Source organism: Bos mutus, chromosome 16, assembly GCF_027580195.1.
Source record: "Bos mutus isolate GX-2022 chromosome 16, NWIPB_WYAK_1.1, whole genome shotgun sequence".
NCBI classification, from domain to species: domain Eukaryota; kingdom Metazoa; phylum Chordata; class Mammalia; order Artiodactyla; family Bovidae; genus Bos; species Bos mutus.
In genome coordinates, this window is record NC_091632.1 from 18,137,207 (window position 1) to 18,159,280 (window position 22,074).

A 22,074-nucleotide genomic window follows, 5' to 3' on the forward strand; every position below is an offset into this window, starting at 1 on the left:
CTGGAGTGGGTTGCCATCTCCTTCTCCAATGCATGAAAGTGAAAAGTGAAAAGGAAGTTGCTCAGTCATGTCCGACTCTCAGCGACCCCATGGACTACAGCCTACCAGGCTCCTCCATCCATGGGATCCTCCAGGCAAGAGTACTGGAGTCGGGTGCCATTGCCTTCTCTGATTAAAGACTCTAGCCCCACCTAACTTCTGCATTTGGACGCTCACATACCTTGATGTGTAGCAGCTAGAAGCTCATCTACCATATACTGCACAGCTGTATTCCAACTACCTAACCAAGAAGGATGAAGGCAGTGAGAGGAAAAATTTGATGCTTTCAAGCTCAACTTGAAGATAACCGCCTCCCCCCGCCCCAGTGACTCACTTGACCCCCACTGACCCACTATCCCCCAATGACTCACTTACCTCCAAAATATTTTCCTGATTAGGATCCAAAATAAATTCAAAGGTCTCATTCCACACAGGGTTTATGTCATTATTGAAGTGTCTTGTTCTCTTCCTGCTGTCGGGGGTTGAAGAGATGAAAAGTTCCACATAGGGGTCTGGAGTGTCAACTGTAGACATTAAACACAAGTGAGAAGGAAGCAAAAATGTGATTAAATTCTGATTTGTTTTTATTGACATGTGTTAGGTTATTTTCAATGAATCTACAATTACATATTTGAAATGTCTGAGACCAAATAATATATAATGGAAGACCATTGTAGGTTATATGCTTTCTAAATATTATGCCCCTCTACTTCCTAACAGTCCTGTGAGAGGGAATCATTTATTAGGAGACCTATTTAGAATTCCTCGGACTGCCTAGAGGTCATGGTCACTGCAATCAACATCTCAGTCCAACTGCAGACAATGATAACAATCTCATTTAGCTAACCACAACATAACCTCTACCCCAGGACTACAATGGTGACAAGATTATGAGCTCAGGATCATCATGATTGTTTGTATTAGAAAAATTACCCAACTACGTTATTTGCCAAACCAAATAATGAAGCCAGTGTGACATAAATACTGTTTAAGGTTATAAAGCTGCCTTGGATGGTTGTACAAATTGTACACTGAAAAACTCTAACGGGAGGCATTTACAATAGTAGTCAATACATATTTCTGTATTTATTATGGGGGTACTCAATCAGATGGAAGTGAGTATATCAAGGAAGTGACAGCTTTTTCAGTTGCATGCAAAGACCCACTGAGTCAGGACATGATATGAGTACCATTTTAAACTGAGAGAAATAACTGTAATGAACTGTTTAAATTTCCTCCCTCTCTCTCTATATATTTAATAGCTAGGCAACTGACCCTGTGCGTGGAAATATTGATCATTCTCTCTTTAGTGGCTCCTCTGAATGCTCATCTTACACTACTGCACTTTTCTTACAAGACTGTGAACAACGTCTTCAGAATCTAACAACTATCACAATGTTTAAGGTCCCCTAACTTAAGGACTCAACTTTTCTCTTTAACACATCCTTTCCTGTGTGGCCATTATAACTCAAAACCACAAAAACCAGCCATCGAGTGATGACTGACAGGATTTCTGCTGAGCACTTCACACGCGGGAGTCTCATTCTAATCTCACAAAACAGCACTATAAAGTACTTTTAGTGTTGAGGCAACAAGAAATGAGAAGTGTTAATATCACACAGCTAGTAAGTATCAGAGCAAGATGCGACTGCAACGGTCATTCTCTCAATGACATCATGCTCTTAAGTGCTAAAGATGTGATCATAATGGGTGGCTTGCCAAGGAAAGAGGAGCTGGAAAGGAGTTTTGGAGAAGAAGAAGGGAGACAGGAGAAAGGGAAGAGAGGGAGAGTGGAAACAGAGAGGGTAAGGGTGGAAAGAAAGAGACAGAGGTGCAAAAGTTCACACAAAAAAAGATGCAAACATTGAAAACAAAGGAAAAGCAAAAACAATAGTTCTTAAATGACTGGCTTTCAAAGAATAATTTTTGGAATAATTTTTTAAAATACACTTTGTCCTTTTACAATAGTTATGGTCAAATAATGTAATTGATGCCCATCACAGTTCTTCTCTGTGGTTATCAGACTTTTTAAGTGGGCTTTTTGTTTTAACTGTTAAGTTAGAAGATCTACAAAAGAAGAATAAGCATTTGGGATTGTCATTTAGTTAATTTTTCCACTTGAAGTTTATGTATCATTAGTCAAGGGCAACTGAGTCTTAGACTGAGAGTATAAGATAAATGCCTAGGGTTTTGATTAAATACACAAAACTTTGACCCTCATTCCATAAGACCCATAATCAGATCTATAGAGAGAATGGGGATCTGCATTTTTAAACAATTACTCAGTTGATCTGAGGAGATCATGTCTGTTCACACTTTTGATATCTTTCTTTTAGACAGAAGGAAATAGCAAGTTATTTTCATTGAATTTATGTATTTCTTCATATTGAGATATGATTGATATGTAATATTGTGTAAGGTACACAGTGTATTGGTTTAGAACATTTATATATAGCAATTTCTAACTTGACGCTTTTCTCTCTCGACAGGTCAATGGCAGACAAATTAGAAGACTAACAGAAGACTAGGCAGGAAGGATGGCAAGAGAAAATGGGCCAAACAAGAGAAGGACATGCTACAAGGGGATTCAACTCACTCCTCAACCAAGAGATGACTGTTCCTTTTCCTTAACCACGCTTCTGCCATGTCACCAGTGCTCAGGGCTGCAAACCACAAATAAAACTACATATTTAGAATAGCAAGTAGAGGACTTCCTTAGTGGTCCAGTGGTTGAAAATCCACCTACCAATGCAGCGAATACAGGTTTGATCACTGGTCTGTGAAGATTCCACATGCCGTGGGGCAAATAAGCCCATGAACCACAACTCCTGGGCCTGTGTTCTAGAGTCCAGGCGTCATAACTAATGAGTCCGAGAGCCACGATTATTGAAGCCCCTGATCCTAGAGCCTGTGCTCCGCAACAAGAGAACCATCTGCAATGGGAATTCCACGCACTGCAATTAGACGGTAGTCCCTACTGGCCACGACTAGAGAAAGCCCACATGCAGCAAAGAAGACCCAGAGCAGCCAAAAATAACTAAATAAAATTATTAGAATCGCATGAGGTGGAAGAGTATAAAGAAAAATACCTTTCCTTTTCTGAGTAGAAGTAAATACATACTCTTAAAGAGAATATGCAATGCCACTTCACATTAAATGTAAAAACGTAGCCCTTCCTCATCCCGTAAATTTAGTTTTTTGTGGGACTAATGCTCTTTCCCCCCCAACCCGCCCCAAAATATTAGAAGTGAAGAAGAAAATGGCAACCCACTCCAGTATTCTTGCCTGGGAAACCTCACGGACAGAGGAGTCTGGCGGGCTACAGTCCCTGGGGGCGTCAAGACTCAGACCCAACTTAGAGACTTAACAACAACAAGAAAATATTGGAAAACAAAAAAACAAGCAAAAGCTAATCTTGGAAAACAAAAAGTATGCCAGGAAGGGGAAGTAAACATGGTATACATCATTCACTCATTCAACAAATATTTGGGTGCCTACTGAACGCCAGGGACTGCCCTTCAAGAAGCGGTTTGAGGGAGTCAAACACGAAGGCGCAGATTTGAAATGTGGAAGTGAGTCAGATGCTAAGAGCCTAATTTTAGAGGCAAGGAAGACAAGCAGATACACTAACCTAGTGACTAGTAACTCAGTCACCCAGGTGGTTACACGCACATAATGTTAAATCGTAGGTGGAGAAATGGCCTTATGAGGTTTGATCTTTATTTGAATCTTTGAAAAAGAGAAGGGACAGGTTTTCTCCAGTCAAATAAGAAAGAGAAAGTAGAAAGTGAAGTTCTTTGTGAGGAACTAGATAGGGGAAGGAAGCAGCAAATTGAAGTGGCATGAATCAACCAGCGATATTACCATCTTCTCATTTTGGACTCTCATTGGGTCATATGCTTTTCCAGATTCTAACTCTTGCAAAATAATTAAGAAATCCCATACAACATGATGCCAGCCCTGTGTTTATATGTCAGAACATCAACAGATTTTTTTTTTTTTAATCTTTTGGCCATGCCACATGGCGTGAGGAATTTAGTTCCCCAGTCTGGAAGTGACCCATGCCTCTTGCACTGGCAGTGCAGTTTTAACCACTGGACAAGGGAAGTCCAATGGACAGTTTTTAAAAAAGAAAAAATTGAAATCTGGTGCAAAGCTGTCATTTTAGATTCTTATTTTTACTTTTGAATACAGTCAATACTCTAAAAGTTTTTGTCAAGACTGATGGTTTTTCTAGTTTTGCTTCATTAATAAGACACATCGAAGAGGAGACATCAAAGGTTGCTAGACAGTGGAAAACCACTGACAGCTGCAAACCGTGATACTGCAATCTGCACCATTGCTTATCTCTGCAAGTTAAGAAACAGCTGTATCAGTGGTGGGCAACACAGGATGAAAGGAAGTTTTAAGAAGCTATTTTAAAATTGGATTAAGAGAATTACATATCTCAGCTCACTTTAAAAAAAACATAATCTATAATCTTCATTGGCAGGAAGCTCTGAAAGGGGACATCAGTCCATTTTTGACAGCAAAACATAGCCCATACTTTAGAGTAATTCCTAGAAATGCATTAAGGGGAGAAAAAGTCAAACACGTGAAAAAAAAAAAAAAACTTTATTTCATGCCTTTGTGAATTAATGCCTATCGGATTAACAGGGTGTTGAGCCACTGATTCAGCTTCACCTTGATTAGCTCCAATGAAAGAGGTGGTAAAGATGCAATGTGTGGGCACAGACTTTCTTACATTGTTTCCTTTTGTTTGAATCGTGACTAACAGAAATGTTGGCGGTGTGAGATACAGATCTTTTTTGCTCCCATAAAGATGACATGAAACTACACGCATCAGAAATAACTTCAGAATTCCCGGGTTGTAAAACTTCTCATAAACTTCAGTAGTTGAAGGAGTGCCCGCCTAAAGTCATAACAAGGCCATCTGTCATTTCAGCTTTGTCTGAGTCATATATTATGACTCATCACAGAAGCTGGTGGCAGCTTCCAAACTCCTAGTTTGATCTTAAATATGCTCCATTTGCTTTCTCATATCCACTTTGCTCAGTAGCACCTTAAACCCTTTGCTTCAAATAAAGATGACTCGTGCTGTGCTTAGTTGCTTCAGTCATGTCCTACTCTTTGCAATCCCGTGGACTGTAGTCCACCAGGCTCCCCCTGTCCATGGGATTTCCCAGGCAAGAATACTGGATTTGACTGCCATGCCCTCTTCCAGGGGATCTTCCTGATCTAGGGATCAAACCTGAGTGTCCAGAGTCTCCTGCATTGCAGGTGGATTCTTTACTGCTGAGCCACTGGTAAAGCCCAAAGATGCCCCATAATGTTACAATTCATGTGATATACGCAACAAACAAACAAACAAACAAAAAACAAAGGAAAAGTCCCCCCACCAAATCTACAGTAAAATATCCCATTCTGGGGACTTCCCTGGTGGTCCAGTGGTTAAGAATTCACTTTTCAATGCAGAGGACTCAGGTTGGATATCTGGCCAAGGAACTAAGATCCTACATGCCTCTGAGCAACGAAGCCCATGAGCTGCAATTGGAGCCTACACGCCACATCTGAGAGTCTGTGCCCCACAATGAAAGATCCTGCATGATGCAGCAAAAGGGCCAAGTGCTACATCTAAGACCCAAGGCAGCCAGATAAATTAAAAAAAAAAACAAAACCCATTCTGAATAGCTGCAATCCACTGACAATGAGCTTAAAGTAGTGTTTCCCAAAACACAGTCCACTAAAGTATCTCCACAGAATCACCTGGAGTGTTAAAATGCAGACACCTTGCATTTTCAGTCTTCAGCATGGACCTGGAAATCTGCATTTTAACAACTTTATCAGATGATACTTAGGCACACAAGTTTGAAAAGTGGGGTTTAAAGTACATTATGACAATCATATATCACTGGCTTCCCTGGTGGCTCAGATAGTAAAGAATCCACCTGCAATGCAGGAGCCCCGGGTTTGGCTCCTGGGGCAGGAAGATCCCCTGGAGAAGGAAATGGCAACCCATTCCAGTATTCTTGCCTGGAGAATTCCATGGACAGAGGAGCCTGGTGGGCTATAGTCTATGGGGTTGCAAAGAGTCGAACACGACTGAGCAGATAGCACACACATGACAATCAAATGAAGAACAATGGTTTAATAACACCCACAGAAAAGTAGGAACATTTTGGCACTGAGAAGTCAACAAGCTCACCAGACTTCGTCATGGAGTTATTCTGCCTGTAGACTATATTAAGCACAATAAATTAATTCATGTCTGTTTCTCTCTAGCCATTAAACACATTTTCAAGTGACCAAATGAAAACAAATCCAAGAATAAAGTACATGAGGGTGTGTGAGCTGGCAATCTATTTAAGGTGATGGACTAATATTCAGGTGTTCTACTTCAGTTGCCACCAAAGTATGAATGCCATAGTAAGACCAAAAATTAAATAATAATTTGTTGAAAAAATGCCTCTAAATACTATCTTCCAATGGGGTCACTCCTTTAAATATTTATGATTTAGGAATAATAATTAGATGGAGAACTTAAAGCTTTTAAACTTAAAGGTTTAAAAACATAAATGTTTTATGATGCCAACCTTTTCACTATTTCCACATTTTTTGTTGTTCAATTGCTAAGTCACGTCTGACTCTTTGCAACCCCATGGACGGCACCACACCAGAGGAGTGGTGCTCTCTGTGCACACACAAGGGAGTACAGGCTCCTCTGTACTTCACTACCTCCCAGAGGTTGTTCAGATTAATGTCCATCGAGTTGGTGATGCTATCTAACCTTCTCATCCTTTCCCGACCCCCTCTCCTTCTGCCCTCAATCTTTCCCAACACCAGGATCTTTTCCAAAGAGTCAGCTCTTCACATCAGATGGCCAAAGTATTGGAGCTTCAGCAACAATCCTTTCAATGGATATCCAGGGTTGATTTCCTTTAGGATTGACTGCTTTGATCTCCTTGCTGTCCAAGGGACTCTCAAGAGTCTTCTCCAACACCACAGTTTGAATGCATCAATTCGGGGCTCAGGCTTCTTCCGCGCTCCCTGCACCAAGCCAGCTCATTTACTAACATAAACCCTGGGAAAGTGATGGTTAGCTCCACTATAAACATATGAATTTCAGTAACAGTTTAGTTCCTTTCTTAATGTAATATTTTTATTGAAGTATAAGATAGATGCAGAAAAATTATTAATAGATGATTTTAATCATACAGTTTGCTGAATTTTCATAAAAGGAATTCATCCATGATACCACCACCCGGATCGAGATACAGAACAATATCAGCACTCCAAAAGCCTTCCCCATCTCCTCCAGAAGGGTGACCATTACATTGTCACTAGAGAATACTTTTACTTGTATTTGTATCCTTATATAAATAGAATCAAGAACAGTATGTACTCCTGTACTTATCAGTCTGGCTTACTCTGCTCACCATTAAGTTTGTGAGATTCATCCGTATCGACACATTCATTCATTCCTAGAGTAAACTGTTTTACTGTCTGAGCATTTCATAAAATGTTTATCCATTCCACCGTTAGTGGGCGTTGGATTGTTTCTACTTTGGGCTATTACTAATGGTGCTGCTATGAACAGTCGTGGACGAGACATTTGGTGCACACATTTTTATGTTTCTGACGTGAAATTCCTAAGAATGCAATTCCTTGGATGTGGAATTATTATGCCTTTGCACATCCTGGTGTTAATACTCACATGGCAGAAATCCTTCTCCATATTTAATAGTCACTTTTGTCATTTTAAACATCCGGTGGACATGTAACAATATCTCACTGTAGATTAAATTCACACATCTTGCATGACTATCTGAGGTTGAATAATTCTTTATGTGTTTCTATCGGTCTGTTGGATATGTTCTTAAGTAAAAGACATACTCAAAATCTTGTCCAATAAACTTGGCATTATTAATTAGAAATGCTGGAGGAGCTAAGATGGCGGAGGAGTAGGACAGGGAGAACACTTTCTCCCCCACAAATTCATCAAAAGAGCATTTAAACGTCGAGTAAATTCCACAAAACAACTTCTGAATGCCGGCAGAGGACATCAGGCACCCAGAAAAGCAATCCAACTCTTCAAAGGAGGTAGGAAAAAATATAAAAGACAAAAAAGAGACAAAGAGGGAGGGACGGAGCTCCGTCCCGGGAAGGGAGTCTTAAAAAGAGAGAAGTTTCCAAACACCAGGAAACCTTCTCACTGCCGAATCTGTGCCGAGCTTTGGAAGCACAGAGGGCAACGTAACAGGAAGAAAAAATAAATAAACAATTAAAACTCAAGATTTGAAGTCCTACGGTAACTCCCCCCAGTGGAGAAGCAGCGCAGACGCCTGCAGGCGCCATTAACAAGTTGCAGCGTGGGCATCGCTTAGAGTAAGAATCTGGCCTGAATACCCTGAGCACTATCTGAGCGAAATAATTTGGGCTAACAAACCAGACTGTGGGATATCTACTACGCGAAAAGCCAGCCCCAACCTAAGACCGCCAGGCCCGTGCACGGAACAAAGAATTGAACAGAGATAGCCGGCTGCAGACCTTCCCCCTCCGGTGATAGGCAGCCAGAGCCGGAAGGGGGCAAAGCCCCAGAGAGACATTATCTATAAAACTGTAAGCAGGCTTCTTTTGCTAACTAAAACTTCTTGGGGTCTGGACGGTTAACATCTGCCTAAGAAGGTGCGCGGTTTTGCGCCCAGATAACCGAGTGGCGGGAGGCGATAAGTCGCAGCATTGGCGCCGCCAAACACCTCATCACTTGAGCTGCTCGGACCTGGGAAGAGCACAATACTCAGGCCCAACTGAGTCTGCGCCTCTGAGGACTATCCGAGTGCCTGAACCTGAGCGGCTTGGACCTGGGAGGTACATGCAACCCAGGGCCAGCCTTGGATTGTTCCCGGCGGAACAACCCAGAGCCCGAGCAGTGTGGGCAGGAGGCTACACGCAGCGCAGTGAGCGGGGCAGACCCAGTGTGGCTGAGGCACTGCGAGCGACGCCAGTGTTATTTGCTTGCAGCATCCCCTCCCTCCCTCCCCACAGCGCGACTGAACAAAGAGAAGAAATACAGTTCCACCCATCAGAACACTGACACAAGCTTCCCTAACCAGGAAACCTTGACAAGCCACCTGTACAAACCCACACACAGTGAGGAATAGCCTCAATAAAGAGAACTCCACAAACTGCCAGAATACAGAAAGGACACCCCATACTCAGCAATTTAAACAAGATGAAGAGACAGAGGAATAGCCAGCAGATAAAGGAACAGGATAAATGCCCACCAAACCAAACAAAAGAGGAAGAGATAGGAATCTACCTGATAAAGAATTCCGAATAATGATAGTGAAATTGATCCAAAATCTAGAAATTAAAATGGAATCACAGATAAATAGCTTGGAGACAAGGATTGAGAAGATGCAAGAAAGGTTTAACAAGGACCTAGAAGAAATAAAAAGAGTCAATATACAATGAATAATGCAATAAATGAAATTAAAAACACTCTGGAGGCAACAAATAGTAGAATAACAGAGGCAGAAGATAGGATTAGTGAATTAGAAGATAGAATGGTAGAAATAAATGAATCAGAGAGAATAAAAGAAAAACGAATTAAAAGAAATGAGGACAATCTCAGAGACCTCCAGGACAATATTAAACGCTACAACATTGAATCATAGGGGTTCCAGAAGAAGAAGACAAAAAGAAAGACCATGAGAAAATACTTGAGGAGATAATAGTTGAAAACTTCCCTAAACTGGGGAAGGAAATAATCACCCAAGTCCAAGAAACCCAGAGAATCCCAAACAGGATAAAACCCAAGGCGAAACACCCCAAGACACATATATTACTCAAATTAACAAAGATCAAACACAAAGAACAAATATTAAAAGCAGCAAGGAAAAACAACAAATAACACACAAGGGAATTCCCATAAGGATAACAGCTGATCTTTCAATAGAAACTCTTCAAGCCAGGAGGGAATGGCAAGACATACTTAAAATGATGAAAGAAAATAACCTACAGCCCAGATTGTTGTACCCAGCAAAGATTTCATTCAAGTATGAAGGAGAAATCAAAAGCTTCTCAGATAAACAAAAGCTGAGAGAATTCTGCACCACCAAACCAGCTCTACAACAAATACTAAAGGATATTTCTAGACAGGAAACACAAAAATGGTGTATAAATTGAACCCCAAACAATAAAGTAAATGGCAACGGGATCATACTTATCAGTAATTACCTTAAACGTAAATGGGTTGAATGCCCCAACCAAAAGACAAAGACTGGCTGAATGGATACAAAAACAAGACCCTACATATGTTGTCTACAGGAGACCCACCTCAAAACAGGGGACACATACAGACTGAAAGTGAAGGGCTGGAAAAAGATTTTCCATGCAAATAGGGACCAAAAGAAAGCAGGAGTAGCAATACTCATATCAGATAAAATAGACTTTAAAACAAAGGCTGTGAAAAGAGACAAAGAAGGTCACTACATAATGATCAAAGGATCAATCCAAGAAGAAGATATAACAATTATAAATATATATGCACCCAACACGGAGCACACCGCAGTATGTAAGACAAATGCTAACAAGTATGAAAGGAGAAATTAACAATAACACAATAATAGTGGGAGACTTTAATACCCCACTCACACCTATGGATAGATCAACTAAACAGAAAATTAATAAGGAAACACAAACTTTAAACGATACAATAGACCAGTTAGACCTAATTGATATCTATAGGACATTTCATCCCAAAACAATGAATTTCACCTTTTTCTCAAGCACATGGAACCTTCTCCAGGATAGATCACATCCTGGGCCATAAAGCTAGCCTTGGTAAATTCAAAAAAATAGAAATCATTCCAAGCATCTTTTCTGACCACAATGCAGTAAGATTAGATCTCAATTACAGGAGAAAAACTATTAAAAATTCCAACATATGGAGGCTGAACAACACGCTGCTGAATAACAAACAAATCACAGAAGAAATAAAAAAAAGAAATCAAAATTTGCATAGAAACGAATGAAAATGAAAACACAACAACCCAAAACCTGTGGGACACAGTAAAAGCAGTCCTAAGGGGAAAGTTCATAGCAATACAGGCACACCTCAAGAAACAAGAAAAAGTCAAATAAATAACCTAACTCTACACCTCAAACAACTAGAAAGGAAGAAATGAAGAACCCCAGGGTTAGTAGAAGGAAAGAAATCTTAAAAATTAGAGCAGAAATAAATGCAAAAGAAACAAAAGAGACCATAGCAAAAATCAACAAAGCCAAAAGCTGGTTCTTTGAAAGGATAAATAAAATTGACAAACCATTAGCCAGACTCATCAAGAAACAAAGGAGAAAAATCAAATCAATAAAATTAGAAATGACAGTGGAGAGATCACAACAGACAACATAGAAATACAAAGGATCATAAGAGACTATTATCAACAATTATATGCCAATAAAATGGACAACGAGGAAGAAATGGACAAATTCTTAGAAAAGTACAACTTTCCAAAACTCGACCAGGAAGAAATAGAAAACCTTAACAGACCCATCACAAGCATGGAAATTGAAACTGTAATCAAAATCTTCCAGCAAACAAAAGCCCAGGTCCAGACGGCTTCACAGCTGAATTCTACCAAAAATTTAGAGAAGAGCTAACACCTATCCTGCTCAAACTCTTCCAGAAAATTGCAGAGGAAGGTAAACTTCCAAACTCATTCTATGAGGCCACCATCACCCTAATACCAAAACCTGACAAAGATGCCACAAAAAAAGAAAACTATAGGCCAATATCACTGATGAACATAGATGCAAAAATCCTAAACAAAATTCTAGCAATCAGAATCCAACAACACATTAAAAAGATCATACACCATGACCAAGTGGGCTTTATCCCAGGGATGCAAGGATTCTTCAATATCCGCAAATCAATCAATGTAATACACCACATTAACAAATTGAAAAACAAAAACCATATGATTATCTCAATAGATGCAGAGAAAGCCTTTGACAAAATTCAACACCCATTTATGATAAAACTCTCCAGAAAGCAGGAATAGAAGGAACATACCTCAACATAATAAAAGCTATATATGACAAACCCACAGCAAACATTATCCTCAATGGTGAAAAATTGAAAGCATTTCCTCTAAAGTCAGGAACAAAACAAGGGTGCCCACTTTCACCATTACTATTCAACATAGTTTTGGAAGTTTTGGCTACAGCAATCAGAGCAGAAAAAGAAATAAAAGGAATCCAAATTGGAAAAGAAGAAGTAAAACTCTCACTATTTGCAGATGACATGATCCTCTACATAGAAAACCCTAAAGACTCCACCAGAAAATTACTAGAACTAATCAATGATTATAGTAAAGTTGCAGGATATAAAATCAACACACAGAAATCCCTTGCATTCCTATACACTAATAATGAGAAAACAGAAAGAGAAATTAAGGAAACAATTCCATTCACCATTGCAACGAAGAGAATAAAATACTTAGGAATATATCTACCTAAAGAAACTAAAGACCTATATATAGAAAACTATAAAACACTGGTGAAAGAAATCAAAGAGGACACTAATAGATGGAGAAATATACCATGTTCATGGATTGGAAGAATCAATATAGTGAAAATGAGTATACTACCCAAAGCAATTTATAGATTCAATGCAATCCCTATCAAGCTACCAACAGTATTCTTCACAGAGCTAGAACAAATAATTTCACAATTTGTATGGAAATACAAAAAACCTCGAATAGCCAAAGCGATCTTGAGAAAGAAAAATGGAACTGGAGGAATCAACCTACCTGACTTCAGGCTCTACTACAAAGCCACAGTTATCAAGACAGTATGGTACTGGCACAAAGACAGACATATAGATCAATGGAACAAAATAGAAAGCCCAGAGATAAATCCACGCACATATGGACACCTTATCTTTGACAAAGGAGGCAAGAATATACAGTGGATTAAAGACAATCTCTTTAACAAGTGGTGCTGGGAAATCTGGTCAACCACTTGTAAAAAGAATGAAACTAGAACACTTTCTAACACCATATACAAAAATAAACTCAAAATGGATTAAAGATCTCAACATAAGACCAGAAACTATAAAACTCCTAGAGGAGAACATAGGCAAAACACTCTCTGACATACATCACAGCAGGATCCTCTATGACCCACCTCCCAGAATATTGGAAATAAAAGCAAAAATAAACAAATGGGACCTAATTAAACTTAAAAGCTTCTGCACATCAAAGGAAACTATTAGCAAGGTGAAAAGACAGCCTTCAGAATGGGAGAAAATAATAGCAAAATGAAGCAACCGACAAACAACTAATCTCAAAAATATACAAGCAACTCCTACAGCTCAACTCCAGAAAAATAAATGACCCAATCAAAAAATGGGCCAAAGATCTAAATAGACATTTCTCCAAAGAAGACATACAGATGGCTAACAAACACTTGAAAAGATGTTCAACATCACTCTTTATCAGAGAAATGCAAATCAAAACCACTATGAGGTACCATTTCACACCAGTCAGAATGGCTATGATCCAAAAGTCTACAAATAATAAATGCTGGAGAGGGTGTGGAGAAAAGGGAACCCTCTTACACTGTTGGTGGGAATGCAAATTAGTACAGCCACTATGGAGAACAGTGTGGAGATTCCTTAAAAAACTGGAAATAGAACTGCCTTATGATCCAGCAATCCCACTGCTGGGCATACACACTGAGGAAACCAGAAGGGAAAGAGACACGTGTACCCCAATGTTCATCACAGCACTGTTTATAATAGCCAGGACATGGAAGCAACCTAGATGTCCATCAGCAGATGAATGGATAAGAAAGCTGTGGTACATATACACAATGGAGTATTACTCAGCCATTAAAAAGAATACATTTGAATCAGTTCTAATGAGGTGGATGAAACTGGAGACTATTATACAGAGTGAAGTAAGCCAGAAGGAAAAACATAAATACAGTATACTAACGCATGTATATGGAATTTAGAAAGATGGTAACGATAACCCTGTGTACGAGACAGCAAAAGAGACACTGATGTATAGAACAGTCTTATGGACTCTGTGGGAGAGGGTGGGAGGATTTGGGAGAATGTCATTGAAACATGTGAAATGTCATGTATGAAACGAGATGCCAGTCCTGGTTCAGTGCACGATGCTGGATGCTTGGGGCTGGTGCGCTGGGAAGGCCCAGGGGATGGTATGGGGAGGTTGGGAGGGAGGAGGGTTCAGGATGGGGAGCATGTGATTTTTTTTTAAAAAAAAAAAAAAAAAAAAAAAAAAGAAATGCTGCCTTTAACCCTATTACTACAATAAAAACATTTCGTTAATCAAGAGGTTGAATAAGTGTTGATGGACTTACAGACTGTCTGCTGTATTCATTTAAGCTTGTAGCAACTCCAATTAGTATTATTACAGTTTATAATAAATAATAGTTTTATCATAAAATTATGATAATTATCATTGCATTTTAAGTAATTTATTATACTGTAAATTATTATTATTATTTTATTTCAGCACTTAAAAAATGTCATTCTGTTACCTCATGGCTCCGATCTGGTCTGTTGAGGAATTTACTTTCAGTTTTTTGCTTTTCTCTTGTTCAGTTGCCCAGTCGTGTCTGACTCTTTGCGACCCCATGGACTGCAGCACGCCAGGCTTCCTTGTCCTTCACCACCTCCCAGAGTTTGTTCAAACTCATGTCCGTTGAGTCGTGATACTACCTAACCATCTTATCCTCTGTCTCCCCTTTCTCCTCCTGCTGTCAATCTTTTCCAGCATCAGGGTCTTTTCCAATGAGTCAGCTCTTGCTATTCTGAATATGTCTTTTCCCCTCTGGATGTTTTTAGGATGTTTTTTCTTTGCCTTTAGTTTTCAACAGTTTTAATGCAATATGCATAATATCCGATTTTTTTGTATTTACCCTTGAGTTCATAACAGCATTTTTATCAGTTATAGAAAATTCTCAGCCATTATATCTTCAAATATTATTTCTGCCCCATTCTCTTTCTCTTCCCCAGAGATTTTTAAATCATACCCCAGATATTCATTATACTTTAAACTATATTTTATTTCACATTTTGTTCTCTGTATTTTAGTCTGGATACTTTCTACTGGCCTATTCAGTTTACTAATTCTCTCTCTTCAACTTCCTTCAGTTCAGTTCAGTTCAGTCGCTCAGTCATGTCCGAATCTTTGCAACCCCATGAATTGCAGCATGTCAGGCCTTCCTGTCCATCACCAACTCCCGGAGTTCACCCAAACTCATGTCCATCAAGTCGGTGATGCCATCCAGCCATCTCATCCTCTGTCATCCCCTTCTCCTCCTGCCCCCAATCCCTCCCAGCATCAGAGTCCTTTCCAATGAGTCAACTCTTCACATGAAGTGGCCAAAGTATTGGAGTTTCAGCTTTAGCATCATTCCTTCCAAAGAACACCCAGGACTGATCTCCTTTAGGATGGACTGGTTGGATCTCCTTGCAGTCCAAGGGACTCTCAAGAGTCTTCTCCAACACCACAGTTCAAAAGCATCCATTCTTCGGTGCTCAGCTTTCTTCACAGCCCAACTCTCACATCCATACATGACCACTGGAAAAACCATAGCCTTGACTAGATGGACCTTTGTTGGCAATCATTAGGAAGGCATTATCTTGAACATTTGGGGATATGTGCAGCCTACAACCCAGAATTTTTAAAGGTCAGTCTACTTCTTATCCATTCTCATCCAAAACCTCCCAACTGAGGGCCTGGGGCGTTTCCTTGGCCCCTTTTATTTGGCAGTTCTAATACCCATTTTTCTTTTCCTCTTAGCACGATGATACTGCCAACAACACTGCTTTGCTTTTCTCATATTTTGTGTTGGCTTCTTAGCCTGTTGCCTTGCATAAATTACAAATTTGCCTCCTATACATGGTGCAGGTGCTGACTTCCAGGCTTCTCTATGCTTCTCTTCTCTCGGGGATCTTGTCCGTCAAATTCTAACTGACTTGGTGCTGACATCCAGCTTTCATATCCCCAAGTCCTTTGAGATTGCAAAGTTCTAGTGAACTCCCTGCTTCTTCACTACTTGGCCACGCCTCACATCCTCATCACCCCTACACCCACTGAGATTCCACAGTGGATTGAGCGGGAAGTGGCTAGCAGAATACTGGACCTAATTCAGTGACTTCTCCTCTCACTGAGATCTTAGTCCCGCAAATCCTAGTTGACTCAGCGGCTTTTCAATCTTTCAGACATTTAAAAAATTAATTTAATCTGTGTTTTCTAAATTGCTCTTAGGAAAAAGGAATGCTCCACTGTTAGTTACTTCAGCATAGTCCAAAGTTCATTTAACTATTAACTTGAACAAACATATAACTAATCCCTATTCTTTTTTATTTCCATCCTCCACGTGGTTGTTCAAACATTTACTGCTTTTCTTGAGTCGCCTACCCTACTCACTATTTCTCATCTAAGAAAACAACTTGGGTTCACACTTCACTAGGAAAACAAGAAGGAGAAGATTAAATGTTCTCTTCTAGTTTCTCTTCCCCATCCCTCACAATTTAAAAAATATATTTATAATAGGAAATTGTATTTATTCATACTTAAATTCTTCCCTGATGTCTTAGAAGAATAAGTTTCCATACACTGTTTTCTCAGTTTCAGACTACTCCACCTCCTTTCAGAGATTTCTCATTTATTTATCTCCAACCCCAAATGTAATCTGTATATATTTGCTTGGGCATGGTTACTTCCTTTCAACCTATAAATATAAACAAACATCGATTATTCTAAAAAACAAACACAACTTTAATTGATTCTGCCAATTCCTCAAGATCTTTCCTCTGTTCCATCAAAGTTTTTTGGAAAAATAATATTGTTTATATTTACTGCTTCTAAGTCCCATTACCCATAAACTCCTAACCTATTATGCTCTGCCTTATTTTATTACCATCATCAGTCTATTCTCTCTCATTTCACAATTTTATTGAGATGTAATTGGCAAATGACACTGTGTAAGTTAGAGGCATACAGTGTGATTATTTGCTACACATACCTACCTGCCAAATGATTATCACAGCTGAGGTAGTTAACACCTCCTTTTCCTAACATAATTGCCTTTTCTTTTTTATGGTAAGAACATTCAAGATCTACTTTCCTAGCTAATTTCAGGAGCATAATACACATTTGTTTGTTTGTTTAATTTTAGATTCATTTATTTATTTGACTGTGCCAGGTCTTAGTTTTGGCACATGGGATCTAGTTCCCTGACCAGGGAAGGAACTCAAGTCCCCAGCATTGGGGGCGCAGAGTCTTAGCCACTGGACCACCAGGGAATTCCCAGAAACAAAGTACAATGCTATTAGCTACACTCAGCATGCTGTACATTACAGCCCCAGAACTTATTCTTCTTATAACTGGAAGTGTGTACTTTTTAACAAACATCTCTCTATGTCCACCTCCTCCTCTCATTAACCCCTGACAGTCACCATGCCCCTATCATAACTTCAATGTAAAATTCAGTAGGTTTTTTTTTTTTGTCTCAATTTTCATTTGATTTGGCATATATGCAATGCCCTTTACGCAATTATCTTCTTTTGTGTTCAAAACATCTTTTTTTTTTTCCTTCTGATTCCCTAAATACATCTCTGTTTCCTCATTGTATCTGAAATCTTTTACCCCCAGTTTAGTTAGAAACTAACCCCAGTGGTAAGAAATCTTACCACTAAACTATGGACTTTCTCGTCATTGGTCTTACAAATCTCCATTAGAATGTTTTAGAAGAAAGTGAACTCTAAAACATTTAGTGTTAACGTAGTCAAAAACATTTGAAAAGGAATTATCACAGCTACTTATACAGTTTTGGGGGTTTTTTTGTGGCCCTATCACACAGCATGTGGGATCTTAGGTCCCTGACCAGGAAGCAAACCCATGTCCCCTGTAGCAGATGGACAGAGTTCTCACCCCTGGACCCCCAGGGAAGTCCTATTCAGTCTTAAGAATACTCATTGTGCACCCTTCAAGTCACATGGCACATATCAATCCTATAGTATAACTATTCTCAGATCCTCTAAAGCCAATCATCTTCAGGTTTAAATGGCAGTCGTCATACATTCCTCCTTGCAGCCTTGAGGAAATGACAAATACAAGATTCTTCATTACACACCCATATATCATCCATTGCTAAGTAGTCCATTTTGAATTTTTTTTTCCCTAAATGCAAAAGGAAAGAAAAAACAAAGCAAAAGAAAACCAAAAAAACTAAAATAAAAATGTGTTCTTTTCCCCAAATTTCTTATTTTATTAATAGTACCATCATTTCTAGCTGTTTGAGCCAGAAACATGAGAGTCATTCTCCTTTCCTCACAGCTCCTGTTTCCAACTTTTACCTATTTCACCTTTAACATGCTGGCTCCTCAGTTCCTCTCGAAATGTCACCTACCCAGTTCAACTAAGTCACCTGGACTAGTCACAGAATTGTGTCTGTTGCTTGTCAACCCACATCCAAGCCACTCTCCATAATACTGCCATACTTGTCTTTGTGAAACACTCTTGACCTTCAGTGCAAGCCTAACCACTGTGATAACAGGCCTACAAGGGCCTCCCCCACTGGACCCCAGGTTTCTTTCTGGTCAGTGACCCTCCTCCAACAGGCACTAGAACATTCAGGCCATGGAGCATCTCTGGAATCCACACATTTCAAACACGCTGCACAGTCACATTGATGGCAGAAGCATCTGTTCTATCCAAGAGAACATTGCTTCTCTTTTACTTAAGCATATCATTGTGTTTTCATTGGACAGTTTAGCTGATAGCTAAACACTAGTCATTTATAACTAAATGTTATTCACGTCTTTGTCCTTGTCCTAAGACTATCCAAGATAAGGGTCTAAAGACGGTACATTTAAAAGATGCATGGAATGAGATGTTCTCTCTATGCTTCCCTTATCTAGTTCATAAGTCAACTTCTATTTTCCTCTCGGGTTACATCGGGCACTGCCCATCGTGTCTCCTAGTGGCCTCATCTTCATAAAATAAAAATAATTCCACATAATCTTTAACTAGCTCTCAGCAATACTGCAGAAGTGGTGACCTTTATTATAGGCACAACCATCTCTCCTCTCTAACTTCTTTCCACTCTTTGTTAGTATGTTTCATACTTCCTAGTACTTTGTCCTACCCTATTTATTTGCATTTTAATACACAAATATCAATGTCATTTATTTTTTTCCAAGTGAATTTGAATTTAACTTTTATTTCCAAGTAGTAAACACAAATATAAATGAATAAATAAGAAAATCTCCAAATCCCAGAGTGCCTTCCTTAATAACTCAAAAAATAGGGCAAAATGCTAAGGGTTTATGAGTAGCAGCCCCTACTCCCTCCAGAATGGGCTCAAAATTAGAATTGTTATGGCTATAGGTGCAACCCCTGCAAATTGCTGGAAATGCAGAAGCTGGAAAAGTTAGTGAAGAATTCGATGTGGTTTAGTAAAACAGATCTTTGACAGTGATTCTATATAAACTGGGGAGAGACGTGCAAAACCCTTATAATTAAGGCAGCATCGTCTGGAACTCAAATAATTATAGAATGCTTTTTCTTCATTTTAAATTATGAAGCCAAAAAATTTTATTTAACACTGTTTGGGGATCCCTTTATCAGGCAGAGTCTCCAATTTGAACACCTCCTATTTTTCACTTTCCTTTTTTCTCACAGCCTCTGATCTTGCATGGTGTCTTCTCAGTGTCACATGTTTCCTTTTGAAATGAATATGAAACTATCAGAATGTACCATCAGCCAAATTGATGTCAGAAAGAAAGCCCAATAACATCTACTCACAATTGACTTGGTACATTTTGTACTAACAAATGACTTACTAGAGTAACGAAGCAAGCTACCATCTGGTGTATAGCAAAAATGACTTATTGTAAAGAATGCTGGTGTTGATGAAAGAACAAAGATACATGGAAAATGACCCAAAGAAAGCTAAACATAGATCTAAAACAGAACATCAAGTTTTGTTGTTGCCTGCATTGCCCTCTTAATTAAATCTCTATGATACCCTTTTGGAAGAAAACAAAAATACTTCTGTTATCAGTATTTCTGCTTGGAACGTTTTAAAGATTCATAAACTAGGGATGTTTATTGGAATCCCTTTAGGTTGGAGAGTAAATCTCTAGAAATTCTTCTGTAGTATTATAAATCATATTAATATATTTATATCATTAATTTTAGCTATGTGGATTTATCAATATATTATATGTATATAGAATTCCACTCTATGCAAGAATAATTCTTTTTCATTAAAACAGGAGTTCTTAACTTTGACATTACTGACATTTGAGGGGTAGATAATCCTTTGCTCTGGGGCACTGTCTGTGACCTATAACCACTAGAAACCAGCAGGATCTCCCAACTGTGACAACTAAAAATGTCTCCAGGGACTTCCCTGATGGTCTGATGGTTAAGACTTCATGCTTCCAATGCAAGGGGTGCAGGTTTGATCCCTGGTCAGGGAACTAGTATCCTACATGCCTCACAGGGTGGCCAAATAAATTAAAAAATAAAATAAAAAATAAATCAAGACAAAAATGTCTCCAGACATTTCCCAATGTGCCTGGGGCTAAAACTAATCACCACTTTAGAACCATTGCACTAGAGGGCATTATCCCTGCTATCTGATATTTATTCTTGGGATAAATCATTAGAAATTAACCAAATTCCCTAAGTAGTATAATTCAATGGGCTATGTCAATCCCATTTTTAAAATATTTTCTTATACTTTTTCCAAATTGAAATATCCCACATCCATATCCATTCCAGACATTAAAACTCTACTTAAGTTATAAAACCCATCTCTACCTCTATTCAAGCTGTAAAGTCTTCTCAGAAGCTTACTGTCAACACTTTTCAAAATTAGTAATACTGTGTAATCTAAACACACAATCTCTGAGCTATTTACACTCATTTCATCCTCCCAACTAGGTTATAAATAGCTCAAAGGCAAAGCTGCTGCACGAATAGACATCAGCATGAGACAGGCTTGAGTTCTAGCCCCAAAACAGAACAGCTGTGTGATTCGGGGTTATTCATTTAATGTCTTTAAACAAATCCCTACATTGGTAAAATTAACAACATCACATATCTCACAGTGCTACAGAAATGAGTATATGAAATATAAAATCCTAAGAACTCTGCTTAGCATTTTTGTTTATTCATTTAACAAACACATTGCATACATTATGCATCAAGCACTTTTCCAAGTGTTTCACAATCGCATTTAATCCTCATTAAAAAAAGTCTAGGAGGCAGGAAGGATAAATTAGTTTAAGGTTAACATAAACACACTACCATTAACATACATAAAATAAATAACCAACAAGGACCTCCTATATAGCACAGGGAACACTTTGTAATTACCAATAAAGGAAAAAAATCTGAAATAATCATATATATGTGTGTGTGTGTGTGTGTGTGTGTGTGTGCACATAATTGATTCAGCACGCACTGATGACATTAACAATGCTGGGATAAGCACTGGGTTATGTGTAACATTTCTTTTCCAAAGTTGAAATTTCAGAACTGTTACTTCATTTTGCATCTGGAGGTTTAGATTACACTTTGAACACCAACTTAAAATAATTTTGTCTAGGATTTTATCTAAAATATTTTATGAAAAACGTGCTGATGCAGCAAATGAGGAGTGAGAAGGTAAAAGTGCTTCCAAAGAGTAGTAAAATCTACAAAACCCCTCATACCAGATCTCAGTGAACTGTAACTGGTCATTTCAATCTCTGCATCATACAATTTTCTTTTTAAGAAAAAAGTTAAAATATTAAATATACTAAAATAATATATATGATAAGTGACTTCCCATAAATTTTAGACCAGCAGAGCCATGCTCTTTGAAATGAAAACTTTAACAGTATGCTTTTCTTTGGAAATTTAAGAAACATTTAACCTGTTTTCTAATTTAATTCCACTAGATATTAATCACAGCAGTTCAATATATTAATAGAAG

At 38.7% G+C, this 22,074-nt stretch overlaps 1 protein-coding gene across 1 annotated transcript in view; it reads right to left on the minus strand.

The window, feature by feature from the left end:
• PLA2G4A (phospholipase A2 group IVA) overlaps positions 1-22,074 on the minus strand; it is a 179,920-nt gene that overhangs the window by 99,128 nt on the left and 58,718 nt on the right. Inside the window, exon 4 of the mRNA XM_005901275.2 lies at positions 415-563. Within this exon, the coding sequence (XP_005901337.1) occupies positions 415-563 (149 nt within the window). The remainder of the gene's footprint in view (positions 1-414; positions 564-22,074) is intronic.